The sequence below is a fragment of the Euprymna scolopes genome, chromosome 3, assembly GCF_053919585.1.
Source record: "Euprymna scolopes isolate OS-2025 chromosome 3, ASM5391958v1, whole genome shotgun sequence".
Lineage (NCBI taxonomy): Eukaryota > Metazoa > Mollusca > Cephalopoda > Sepiida > Sepiolidae > Euprymna > Euprymna scolopes.
This window is the reverse complement of record NC_136484.1, coordinates 194421508-194434875: the sequence shown is the minus strand read 5'-3', so window position 1 is coordinate 194434875 and position 13368 is coordinate 194421508. Positions and strand designations below refer to the sequence as shown.

The 13368-nt window shown below is 35.2% G+C and overlaps 1 protein-coding gene across 5 annotated transcripts in view; it reads right to left on the bottom strand.

Annotated features, from left to right (window-relative positions):
- Positions 1-11057: 11057 nt before the first annotated feature.
- Positions 11058-13368, bottom strand: part of LOC145260464 (mesoderm induction early response protein 1-like) — a 40042-nt gene continuing 37731 nt past the window's right edge. For all 5 annotated transcript variants that reach the window (XM_080118546.1, XM_080118565.1, XM_080118556.1 and 2 more), the window contains one exon: positions 11058-12087. In XM_080118546.1, the coding sequence (XP_079974672.1) occupies positions 11493-12087 (595 nt within the window). In that variant the 3' untranslated portion in view covers positions 11058-11492. The remainder of the gene's footprint in view (positions 12088-13368) is intronic.

Here is a 13368-nt window from a genome sequence, read left to right as displayed (position 1 = left end):
TAATCACAATTCAAAACATTCATTGTATAAAGTAATATACGTGAGTATTTGTTCTTGTTAACGAGTGTATAGCTATGAATAACAATTTGTTTTTATTTGCCTGATTTATGTTAGAGTTCAGGAATGTGTGTGCGAGATGAAGAAAGCTAGTATATGAGTCATTGAGTCCTTTCGTCTCGTCTGGTCAAAGGCATGGAGTGAGTGTTGAGAAGACTTTCTAAAGGTGTGGCCAGCTTGAGAATTCTGAAGAAAAATGATTGAGGTTTAATAGGAATTTTAAAATTAACACTGACTTATTATTTTCACATAGATGTGTTACTTTTTGAGGTCTAAAATGGTTTTGGTTGAAAATACTTAGAGCTAACACCTCCCTTCCTGTAAAATTTACTTGCTTTGATAGAGTGAATAGGAAAGCAAATCCAAACAGAGAAAGAAAGAGTGCAGCAATTAGAGCCATTTGCTTTTTAACGTTCGTCAGAATCGCTTTCACGATTCGTCTACACGTTCTTTTGGTTTTAGTCATGTTCGTCCTAAACAAGGCATATTGTTACTTGGACGTAAGAGGCTATTATTTGAAACCATGTTTACATTATGTTTAAATTTCTGCACGTCAGTATAGTCAGAGAAACAAGTAACAGGAAAGGAATTCCAAAATCTAGCAATCAAAGGGAAGAAGCTATTAGAGTAGAAGGCTTTCCGGCATCTAGAAACTGCTACAGTGAAGGGGTGTGATTTCGTTGCTAAATGGCTTTGTTGGGGGTATATACATCGAGGGGGACACGAGTACAAGAGCACATTCCATTAAAATACTTGTAAAACAGACTCAGAGATGTGACATTGTGGTGATGGGACAGGGGTTAGACTTTATTAGACAGTGTGGGACTTGTTATTAGATTGAAGACTCTTGTTTGTTCGAGGGAGAAAGAATAGTGTTGGATGCACCAACATAGATGTGGCAACAATACCCAATGTATGGATGAATGGTAGTTTTGTAAAGATCTAGGATAGTCTTTAGTGTGATTAATTTTTAGCATGATAGAGGGAGCCCACCTTCTTCACAGCAACCTTGGCAATATCTTCAATATATTTGTTCCAGTTCGTGTTATCTGTGAATGTTAAGCCGAGGAGTTTGAAGGAATAGCTCTCAGCTAAGATGTTATTAGTCATGGCTATCAGGGGTTGAGAAAGCTTCTTGTAATTGTTAAAGGAAAGAAGCTTAGTCTTAGTAGCATTAAATGTTACAATCCATTTAAGGCCCCATTCCACTAGAGACTGAAGGTCGTTTTGTAAGAATTCAGCCATTGCCTTAGATATGTGTACATCGGTTTTTCCTCCATGCCCATTATAGAGTATTGTATCATCGGCAAATATACCCATCTCAGACATAATGTTATCAGGGAGGTCGTTTAGGAATTTTAGAGGTCCAAGGATCGATACCTGGACCAAACCTTTTTTGGTTTCTGAAAATTCTCTGGTGACTGCTGTCATTACCAAACAAGTCTGGAGTAATTCATTCAGATGAAATTAATGCACCTTGAAAGCTGATTGGTCAGTGTGTTATTCAATCACTTAACAGACTGTTCTCCACATGAGAAAATAAATGTAAATGTTTGTGACTGCTACAACTTGCTGAAAATTAATTTAAAATATTTTATTAATTATATACACAGTAGAACAAAATTATCACGCTAAAGAAAACAACACTACAGCTTTATTTTAAAACTTTTACTGAAAAAAATCAATTCAGGTAACTTGATTATTTAGCAAAGCTGACATCTATTCAATGTAGCCGCCTTCAGCCTCAATCACCACCTCAATATGGGTCCGGAACTGGGAGCAAACCTTTTCTACACATGTCAGTAAGAGCTTGGCAAATACTCAGTGATCAGACTGGTTTCATGTTGGTGATGTTCTCGACGTATGACCAAACAAAGTAGTCCAGCGGGTTCGAAGGAGGAGAGGGGGAGGGTCAGTTAGAGAAGTTTACAAACTCATAGCACTCCTTCTGAAGCCAAGCCTGGGTTTCTTTGGACTTGTGGGAGGTGCTGAGTCCTGCTGCCACACCCAGGGTCTGCCAGCAGCCACCTGATTGCACCAGGGGATCACAACACTCTTCAGTACATCCGGATACATTTTGATGTTGCGTCTCAAGTCGACTTCGAAGATGTGAGGTGGCATGACATGCCCCTCACTTGAAATCAAAGACCATAACCGTGACTGGAAACTTTGTCTTCATCACTCTGGGCATACCCTTAAGTGTTGAACTGTCCAGATTTGCATTTTGATGGCGCTGGCAATGGTCCTGTTGTCATAACTTGGATCGGTAGAGAGCATAAGTTGTACTGTGATACATCTCGGATCTTGCTTGGTGAACATTGTGTCACTTTCAGACATGACAGAAGGCTCCAATCACTCTTGGGATTTGTATACAACTGACCAACTAGTAGATGGTCTGTGAAAAAAAGAAAAAAAAAAGAAAACCGGTTTTCATCAAACGGAAATGGAATCATGTCTTTTTGTGGGGCGACAATTTTATCATTCCACCCTCTAGTATAAAAGTGATCGTCTGTTAGTGGAACGGTCTCAAACTACTCTGTCAATCTTTGGTTTATAGACTTGAAACTTGATATAATGGGTATTCAGACTAGTTGAACAAAATCGAGTTCGTTTTTAAACGGCAAAATATCTGCTTAGGAAGTCAAAATTGAAAAATTAAAATGGCAGGCATATGCTCTACATATGTGCAAATATACATTTAGACATTAATATGTCAAGTTTTGAAATGTATATATCGTTGGGTTAGATGGTAATGAATACTGTTAGACAGCTAAATTAAAAACAAACCATGCGTAACTATGGAATCTTGCAGGGTGATGAACAAATAATCCATTTTAATCAATAAGATTTCTTTCCTTAGTACGAGCTGAGAATATTACGATTTGTTTAAACTGAAAAAAATATATAATGACAGCAAACGAAAAATATGAATTCAAACAAAATGTCTTGCCAAGTATTAAAAAGATAGCTGACGAGTTTCTCCTCCAGCATCAAAATCTAGCCGACTTATATTGATTGTAGCAGATGATATGTTCAATTCTCAAATGCCTCTCGAAATTCAGGTACAAAAGGAATGCGAGAAAAATTAACCTTTCCCTTCTCTTCTTCCCATCACGCTGATTAATCAGGTGAGCATTATCCTTTCTAGTCAGCTGGGAACAAATTTCAGGTTGATCGTTAATTTATACAAACCAAAATGGTTCGTGCATTTTAAATCTAAACCTGATTCTCGACAAGGCATCATCATCATCAGCATAATCGCACTGACACATGAAGCGACATTTAGTCTGATCAGTCTCACATAGTGGAACATTTGGAAATACTATATAACGACTATATATGAACTTGGTATTTCATAGAAACTTCCCCCTTTAGTGAAAGTTGGCTCAGTCCAGCTCAGGTATTACCTTATATATATATAAGTGATGGGACGATTCCAATATTTTTCCCCGATTCCGATTCTTTATAAATCTAATTATTTAACTATAAGATTGTTATTTCCCTCGATTTTCGTAAAAAAAAAAAAAAAGTTAAATGTGCAGATATTTTCCTAAACACAAAAATACATTTGTGGAGGATGATTTATCAATTTTAGCTTCACTGGTAATTTGAAATCAATAAACAATTATTATTTTATCATTATTACCAGCAATGGAAGATTTTGCTTTAAACAAAATCAAATAAAAAGACAAAGAATCGTTTTGGCATTGGAAAATAGGCATCAATTTTTCCGATTCCAATTAATCGTCCCAATACACACACACTTAAATGCCTTCAATAAGTTTCCAGACTTTTTGTACAAGCATTTAAAATTGTCGTAGACTCTTGAAAATTCAGTATGTTATTGCTATACATCTTATGAGATGACGGATCAATTTTTTTTTGATTTCAGGTTACAAATGAACAGCTACAGCAGAAATTGGAATACACCCTACTAAAGCCCGATTGTCACAGCTGGTGACTCTCAAAAATGCAACCTGAACGCGAGAACACTTTAGAAGAATGATAAAGCAATAAAATTCTGTTTTGGAAAAAAATGCCAACGAAATGCATGGAATGCTCTTGAGCCATCTCGCATGAATCGAGCATCAGTTTTGGAGTGGCATAAGAGATTCAAGGAAGGTAGAGAGTCTGTAAGGGGTGTGAGAGGAGTAAGGAAGTGAGAACAGCAGAGTTGATTGGCCAAATAAAGAATTTCATGGATAAGAACCGTTGTGTGTCTATAGAGACAATAAGTAAACAGTTTGATGTCAGTGTGGGAACTGTACACATAATTATTCACAACGAACTGAAGATGTGGAAGATTTGTGCGAAGTTTGTCCCAAGTGTGCTCCATCCTTGTCACAGACTATTTGATCAAGATGGGCATCAAGACAGTTCCTCACCCTCCCTAGTCCAGACCTTGCTCCCTGTGACTTGATTATTCCCTTAGCTGAAGGAAATCCTCAGAGGCTGTCGTTATGAGACAATTAAGATGAAAGAAAGAGGCTGTAATGAAGGTGATTGACAAGCTCACACAAGGGAACTTCTAGAAGTTGCTGGAATGGTACAAGCACATTGCAGCCGAGGAGATTACTTCGAAGGATACTAGAGTATCATGCGTGTATTATCAATAAACGTGCCTATACAAAAAAAGTGTCTGGAAACTTATTGAAGACACCTCATGCACCAAGTATTTCATCATGTCAACTGCTATAAGTCATCCGAAAATAAACTGTACCATCAAGAAACCAAAAGCTACAAAAAATGGTCTGAAACAACCAAAATTACATTTTGCACCACAAAAATTAACTCACGATTTCTAGAAAATCTATACTAGAGCGTCATAATGGGCAATCAATAATTTCTCCATTATCCAATGAGGACAACAATTGCTCAGCAGTTTGCCATAAACTGTTTGATACATAACACAAGTCTTGCACGATTTTTCAATACAGATAAAAACCAAACAAAATGGTCTGATCATCATTCGTTGAAATATTAAAAAAACCTGACATTAAAAGCATATAAAACATTTCTTTGTTTACAAAACCTGACATTAAAAGCATATAATACATTTCTTTGTTTGCAAAACCATTCAGTGGAAGTGATGTCAGAAATTTTAAGCTACGGATGATCAACTACGTATATAATGTAGCTTTTTTAAAAGCAAATAAAAATAGAAGTCTTATTCAAATAGTCTTTATTTGAACTTTCATAAGAAAATCATAACTTTTATAATAACAATATGTTTATGAACTGTTTTTTCTTTTTTTTTTTTTGATCAAACATCAGATGTTGGTAAGTTTTTTCATACCAAACATAATATAACTGCTATAAAACATATTTATGAACTGTTTTTCTTCTTCCAATATATTATTGGAAGAAAAAAAAAAAAAACAGTTCATAAATATTTTTTATAACAGTTATATTTCTATGTTTAATGTAAAAAAAAAAAAAAATTACCAACACCTTTGATGTTCACTAAAAAAACAAATTTTTATTAAAAAAGGTTATAATTTTGTTAAAAAAGTTCAAATAAAACTTTTTTATTTTAGAAAAAAAAAAAAAAAAGCTGCATTATATAGTGTTGATCATGTGTACCTTGAAATTTGTCACTTCCACCAAATGGGTTTGCAAACAAAAAAGTGCAACTCTTAACGAAAGCCGCATATAGACCTTGTTCGTGCTATAGTACGAATCAGGAAATGTCCTCTCCAAACGATATGACAAATCTCTTGCTAAATCTTACTTCTCTGATAGCTGAAAAATAGCTGATACGAGTTTTCAAGAACCAATTCATTTAGATTGCTGCCACTACAAATATTTAGAACTCTTATTGTCCTGTTGCATCAAAGTAAGGCTTTAATTTTTTCATTCTGCTTAAATGGATCAAGGAGATTGCATTGTTGATAAATAAAATCATGGAAAAGAACCTGCAAAATTATCAGTCCAATAAGTTTACTTGTGTTCTTTTTTAAAATCTTTGAATCAAATTTGTTAAGTATTTTGAAAATGGTAAACTTCTGCCCGACATCTGATTCTATTGCTGATGTCTTAATGGTCAACTCGGAATGGATATATTGTACACAGGATAAGGTAGATGAAATTAGAGAAGTCGTATGAGATATTTCCAAGTACGCCCCACGAAAACCAATGCACACGGTATTAATCATCATATTTGATTTAACATGTTACAGATATTGGATTCACAGATCAACATTGGATTGACTTCCAAACTAACTTCTCTGATCAAGTCTACATTTATCACCGTTTTCCTTGGCTTTCTTCTAGGACTTGGACTTGCTACCTCAACTGTTTTGCATCTACTAACCCCATCCATTATTCGCACGTATAACTTTGCATGCACCTCCCTACAAATATTTAATAGAATTAGATCTTCCTTTACTAAAAAAAAACAGGTTTTTCTCAATCGTGATTCAAACATAATGCCTGTGTTCCCCAAAGGCTGATACTCTGATCTTCATAAACAACCTCCTTAATAAAATTGCGTCCGAGATTGGAGCAATTGTTGATGACATGTTCTATTCCCAGTATGAGGACAAACCAATTGCACACACAAGCACAGTAATAAGTGAATCCTCAGTCTGTAGTAGAATGAAGGGGAGGAGAGAGAGAGAACCGGTTGGTTGCATTTAATGCTACCAAGGCAAAGTTATTTTTCTTTAACCACTATAACAAACGTTTCCAACTAAAGATTGTCATGGCTGATAAGATTTTTCCTGGGAGCCAAACATTTTTAGGTAACATGAGGTGACATAAGTACATAGAAGATGCTGCCAAGTTTGCCGCAAAGTGGGTTCCCCCTACAGGGCTAGAAAACTACCGTCTGTCCATGCATGGAGTATTGATACAGATGCATGGAGTATTGATACAGCTGCGGTCGCATCATTACAGTGTTGCATAAGTGTTTGTTTTACAAGTACTTTCATGAATAGATTGCAATCATACCTCCCACCCATTCTCGAGATGCTGGAAGAATTCTTTAAATATTTTTTTATGGATTGTTTGCTTTTGAAATTCTGTCACATCTAAACGTTAAGAAATTTAAATACAATGTGAACAAACATTAGCGAGATAACAACCAAATCAATTTCCCCATGGAAAGGATAGTTGTTGACATTTTTATGTTGACAACCAATTTATTTTACAATCTGAGCGTTTCTCTCTGAAATAAAATTTAAAAAAAAAATCCACAGGCGAGAAAATATAATTAATGTCCGAGTTGGCAATTTATTGTTTTCTTTTTTGTGTAAAAATATCCTACAATACTCAGCAGCTGTCGGCGCAGCAACTGGTCAAACAATTTGGGGGGTGAGGTTGAAGCTCCCCTCCATCCGTTCGTTTGTTTGTCCGTCAGTCGACTCTTCATCCACAAAAGAGGAAAATACATTAGGTTCGTTGTGGTACAGCCAAAAAAAAAAAAAAAAAAAAAAAAAAAATTAAATAAAAAATAAAAATAAAAAACACATTGCTTTTCTTTTGTTTGGGGGAAAGGATGGAGAAAAAAAAAAAAGAAGAAAAGAATCGTAAGACTTCACTTTTGCCAAGAAACCTTAAGCTGAGCCAGAAATAACATTTGAGTTGACAGTTTTAACAATTCAAAATATTGCATGGTGAACAGAAAACATTTTTGATCAATGTTTCCTTCACTGCTTTTGACACTTAAGTGATTTTGAAGCCTTTAAATTGGCAAATTGAAAGAAATTCCTGGCTAAGTTTGTAGGCCAATGTCAAGTATCAAGATTCGTTTGTGCTCCATCAAAGAAAAACAGTATTTTTTTTTTTTTTTCAACAGCGCCACTATTAATGAACCATAAATTGTACAAATGAGAGAGAAATAAAATTATGATGAAATAGAAAGGGAAAATAAAGTACATACATTTATGTATGTGGGAGAGTTGCCCCCCCCCCCACCACCACCACCCTCGGTCCAACATGCATGCACTCACACGACGTCCATCATCCTCAACCCAAACTGGCAGAATCTACAATTGATCGAACAAATTAACAGCCAAGTGCCTACACCGGGGTAGAGAGATTGACATAATAATTGGCCATAAAAGGGATTTAGGGGGAGGAGGGGGGTAGGAGGAGAGAAGAAAGGGCTATTGTGACTTTTAACAAGTGCAAGGAGAGAGAGAAAGAAAGTGAAAGGGAGGGAATAATTGGGATGAAAAAAAAAAAAAAAAAAAATGAAGATGCAAGAGAGGGCATTTGTCCATCCACTGTAAGAAATTCATAGTCCACCCCCCACCCCACCCTGCCTCACACTTAACGGCATGATATAATGACAAGATTTGTTTTTTTGACAAGTATAATAATAATGATAATAATAATAATAATATATATATAAAAAAAAACACCCAAAGTTAACCAACTTAGTAGGAAGACTATGAGGAACGGATGTTGCACCCCAATTTTCTTTGATTGGGTGAAAGAAACGAGTGTGTGTGTGCGTGCATTGGGTGGGGTGGGGGATTGGGACAAGATACACACAGGGGCACTAAGTAGTATCACAAGCCCTAGGTGTGCATGTTTCAATGTCAACAGCAATGGGTGCAACGGAATTCGAGACAACAGTGCTTATGGAGAGAGGGTGCGAGGAAATTGGGTGAGAAAGAATACCTGTGTCACCCCCCACAATAGGTAAAAAAACAGTGCATAAGTTTGTGTGGATTGTGGCCAGGCATTCTCTTTTTTTGCATGTGGACATGTTCCTGTTCGGACAACACAAAAAGATGTTTGGAAGAAAAGAGAAAGTTAAAGAAAATTTGAAATGTCTGTTGAAATAAAAGATCAGAAAAGAGGAGATGGGGGTGGGGTTTTAACGCTCTTGTAGACTGAAATCGAGTTCGGAACTGTACAGCATAGAAAAAAAAAAACAACATAAATCAAGGTGATAGGTGGGAAATGTAAAATAAAGAGAAAAGCAATTTTCTTATATAAAAAAGAAAATGAGAGTTGAATTTGTTATCTCATTGGAGGGATCGTTTATGAATAGGTGTGTATGTGGGTGGCGGGGAGTAGGGTTTTTGTAATGACATGTTTTGAAGCAGCTTTAATTGCCCAGCTTGGCACATCAGCCAAAAATGGTGAGGGGTCATGTGAAAGAGATGTCATTTGCCGATGATTGCATAGTTTTTTTTTTTTTCTTTTCTTTCTTTTTAAAATTGAATATAGAACAAGAAACCATTCAACATAAAAAAAGAGAGCATCAACCCCCTTAAAAAGAAAAGGATGAAAGTTTTTTTGGTTGCTGTTCTTTTCCACCCCTAATGTCGGCAAAAACATTTTGGTGCAACTGTATCTCTTGAGTTAAAAAAAAAAAAAAAAAAAAAAAAAGATACCAACACGATTGAAGTCTTTTCAGCTGTACCCCTTTTACAGATGACCATTTTTAGGAAGCTGAAATCGGGAGGGGGAGGGGGGATGTCAGAGTTTATCCGCTGTGAAATGACAGCAGTAAAAAAAAAAAAAAAAAAAAAAAATGCTGCTGTCTTTTTTAACCGAGTCGATTATTTTTTTTTTATCAACTATTGTTTTTCTTTTCTTCATTAAAACAATTTAGTTGGTAATTGAGGCTTACCAGTGAAACAGTCAACAACAGTGCATTTTTGTAACAACTATGCACAGCTTTTTCGTAGCACGTTATCTGTGCTAAGATAGGAAGTAAATAGACATACACATGCACGCACAGGGTGCCCAAATAAATTTGACACTTTGCCAACCAATAATATTGACAATGTTTGTTAATTGAAATTTTTCACAGCATTGAAACATCAAGTTTATTTTTGCTTTTTTTCCCCACCAGGTTGAGCCATGCTGTTCACTACCAAAGAGAAGTTATTTTAGGTCTTGGAATAGGTTCGCACAGATAGTAACCAAAGACACCACAACATACCTTCAAGGCAAAATTTATTTTCATGGGAATTTATGAAGGGCCGGTCTATACAGCCACCCTTTCCTCACTGCTGGCATTGATGAACTCTAGCAGAGAATCACTCCTGCATATTACCTACCAGAGACCTACTACAACATATTTGGTAAGAGCTTAAATACTGACTTGACGTGTCACAGGCGGTGCATATATTAGCCATAGAATAAACCTATAATGTTCAACATGTAAACTGTTCAGTCCTAAAAACACACAGATGAAATATAGGCGTTCAAAACTAACAATTTTATATACTTACAAGAAAAAAGTAGGCATCAACACCAAAAATTGCGGAAAATTATATGGGTAAAATTTTAATTAAAAATATAAAGTTTTATCGTATTTTTCTGATTGTCTCAATGGCACAAATTTTTCATTTAGAAGAGTTCTGTAAAAAAAGAGACCAGGGGAGATAAGCCAGTAAAATGTGTTTGTGCACATGAGGAAAATCACTAGAGAATCAAAAATAGACGATAAAACTGGATTCATATTTTTAATTAAAATTCCAAATTTTTAGTGTAAATATCTACTGTTGTGCATCCGTAGGTATATCAAATATCAAAGAGTTTTTTTGTTAATTTATTTGGAACTGCCATATTTCAAGTATACAATTGTTCAAGTTTATTAGACTTTAAGACAATTGCTTTTAAAATTGTCAAATTTTGGGGACACTAAAGTACATACACACATATATAATGTATGTACACACACACACACACGTTGTTGGATTGCATATTCACCTATATACACATGTGCGTGGGTGTATGCATTTTTCCTTATATAAGATTAAATTATTGTTCGTAAAACTGGGAAATGTGTTTTAGCAATAGTGACACCCTAATATATAGAATCCATAACATATCAGAGTTGAAGGCATTAGTAGTTGCTTGATAATTTCCAGGAGAGAATGCCTACCTTATTAACTTGTATAAAAGAGTAAGAACTCAGTAACAAATAGGTAGACAAAAACATGGAATTGTCCTTCCATTTTTTGGGGGGCGGGGGAGGGGGAGGAGAGAAGAGTAGGAGGAAGGAGAGGCAATTCATTTTCAAATTGTTTGGATTTTTTTTTTTTTTTACCCCAAAATGGTAAATTGCAGTTTGTTCATATTTTAAAATTTTTTTATTCTTAGTATTTATATAATTTTTTTCTTCTTGTGAAGGAACATCGACTGTGGCTATAAAAAAGATGAGAGAAAACAAATGCTATTATGTTTTTGTTTTTGTACAAGCCACAGTCAAATATCCTAAAATCCGTTAACGTGGCGAGGAACACTCACCCCCTTCTGTACACTGTACACTACGTCAGCCAGAAGTCATCGACCATAAACGTTTATTGCACAATGTGAAATTCTCATGGAATGTTTCCCCCCTTGTCCGATCAGTAGATTTGTTTTTTCTCCAATTTATTTTTTCTTTAAAAAGAAAAAAAAAAATATTTGAAAGACAAAAAAAAAAAAAAAAAAAACCAAAAACATCCTTCTGTCTGCGCCTGGTGCTACTGTGCCACCGATTCCGTTACAGGTTGCGAGTAATGTAGTGACTCTCCTGCCGAGACAAGAGTATCATCACTGGTAGAAATGTTCGAAGAAAGGGTCAATTGGTTTATATGGTTCGACTCTACGAAATTATTGTGCGGTGAATAAGTCAAGCTTATTTCATCCGTCAAGTCCAGTTTGCATTTTTTGGCACTGGAAGGCTCTAAAGTATCGTTGGAAGCATCATCATTTGGATCCAAAATAGAGATGCGGGAAGTGAGGTCGTCTTTGCTGGATCGCTTGCTGATGGGGCTGCTGGTCCGGTTGTTCAGATCCACAGATGAGTCGCACCTTTTTGGACTGCTGGTCCGATTGTTTAGATCTGCAGAAGAGTCACATCTCTTTGGGCTGTTAGCATTGTGTAATACATTTGTGAGGTCGTTGTTAAGAGTCTGAAAATTCGCCAAGCTGTCAACCTCAACAGCTGGCTTCAGGTGATGCCGCTTTTGGTCCCCATAAATTAACATACTTATGTTGGGACTTGTGGAACGGTCACGAGCTGTTGCTGGCGATGGGCTGTCTTGATCCTGATCCAGAAAACGATCCATATAATCACTGCAGAAAAAAAAAAAAAAAAAATTTTTTTTTAATTTAGGACATTTGAGTTACTGGAAAAGAAAGTTGTTCAGCCATTGTGGCAATTCTATCAACATTAGAATCATGAGGGACAGAAAAAAAGCAATGGCAGAACTTAGACAAGTCCTTCTTGGAGAGGATGAAAATACATTTTGCTAATCATTTCTACAAATACAAAGAACTGATATTTTGTTGGCAAATTTTGCATTTTTATCAAAACTAATTGGAAAACACACAGGCAAGAAATTCATTTTCATATGAGGGCCTTAGAAAAATACAAGTGGACGTTTTAGTTTGAGTTACTTTTGTAAAAAATCCCAGCATGAGTTGTGCGAGGTTCTAACAATGAAAATAAAGCTCAGATTTCAGATTGTGCATGAAATAAAGTAGTTTTAATGTAACTATGAAGAAAATGTTTCGAAGTTTTATAATTTGTTGGATTTTTTTCAAAATATATTATTTGATTCTTACAATTTTTTTTTTTTTATATTATTCAGAGTATTAATTTGGTTTAGTCATCATATTTTTTTTACTAATTACCATAAAAATTGATTTTTGTGTAAAAGAATTGGCAAATAAAGTATTTTTAAAAACTTGTTTCGATTCCTGTTTCAAAAGTAGTATTCAAATCCATAGTGCTTGTGCATACGTATGTACTAAACTGTAATAAGGAAAAGTTGTAAACCTTTGGCAAGTATAACTAAACAAATTGCAGACCGCGATTGGTGCAATAGCAATGGCTTATTGTGTTGTGCCCTTGCATATTCATTACATTTCAACAATCCAGATCAAAGTGTTGCACCAGGTATTCGTTAAATTAATGTATAAATAAAAAACTATTATATTGTGGATAATAAAAATGATTGTGATTTTTTCCAGCTCAAAAACCATCACTTATCTTTTACAGCAGAGGGCCAAAAAGGTATTTCTAAAGGTGTCAGGGGGTCTTACAAAACTACTAAATCACAGTTTTATTATGAGTAATATATTAGATTTACTTTAAATCTTTTACTGTTAGCAAACATAAAATGAAATATAGTGACAAAAGCTCATATTTTGAAACTTTAATAAGATGAAAGGATGGGATTTTATTTATTTTTTATTATTACAATTCAGGGGTGGCTACTGTAAGTTAAGACTGCATTTAGGGTCGCAATGAAAAAAAAAAAAAAAAAAAAAAAAAAAGGGTTGAGAAACACGGTTCTCGATGAATTAATGTTGAGACCATTCCCATTTTATAACAAAATCTTTTAGAGAAAG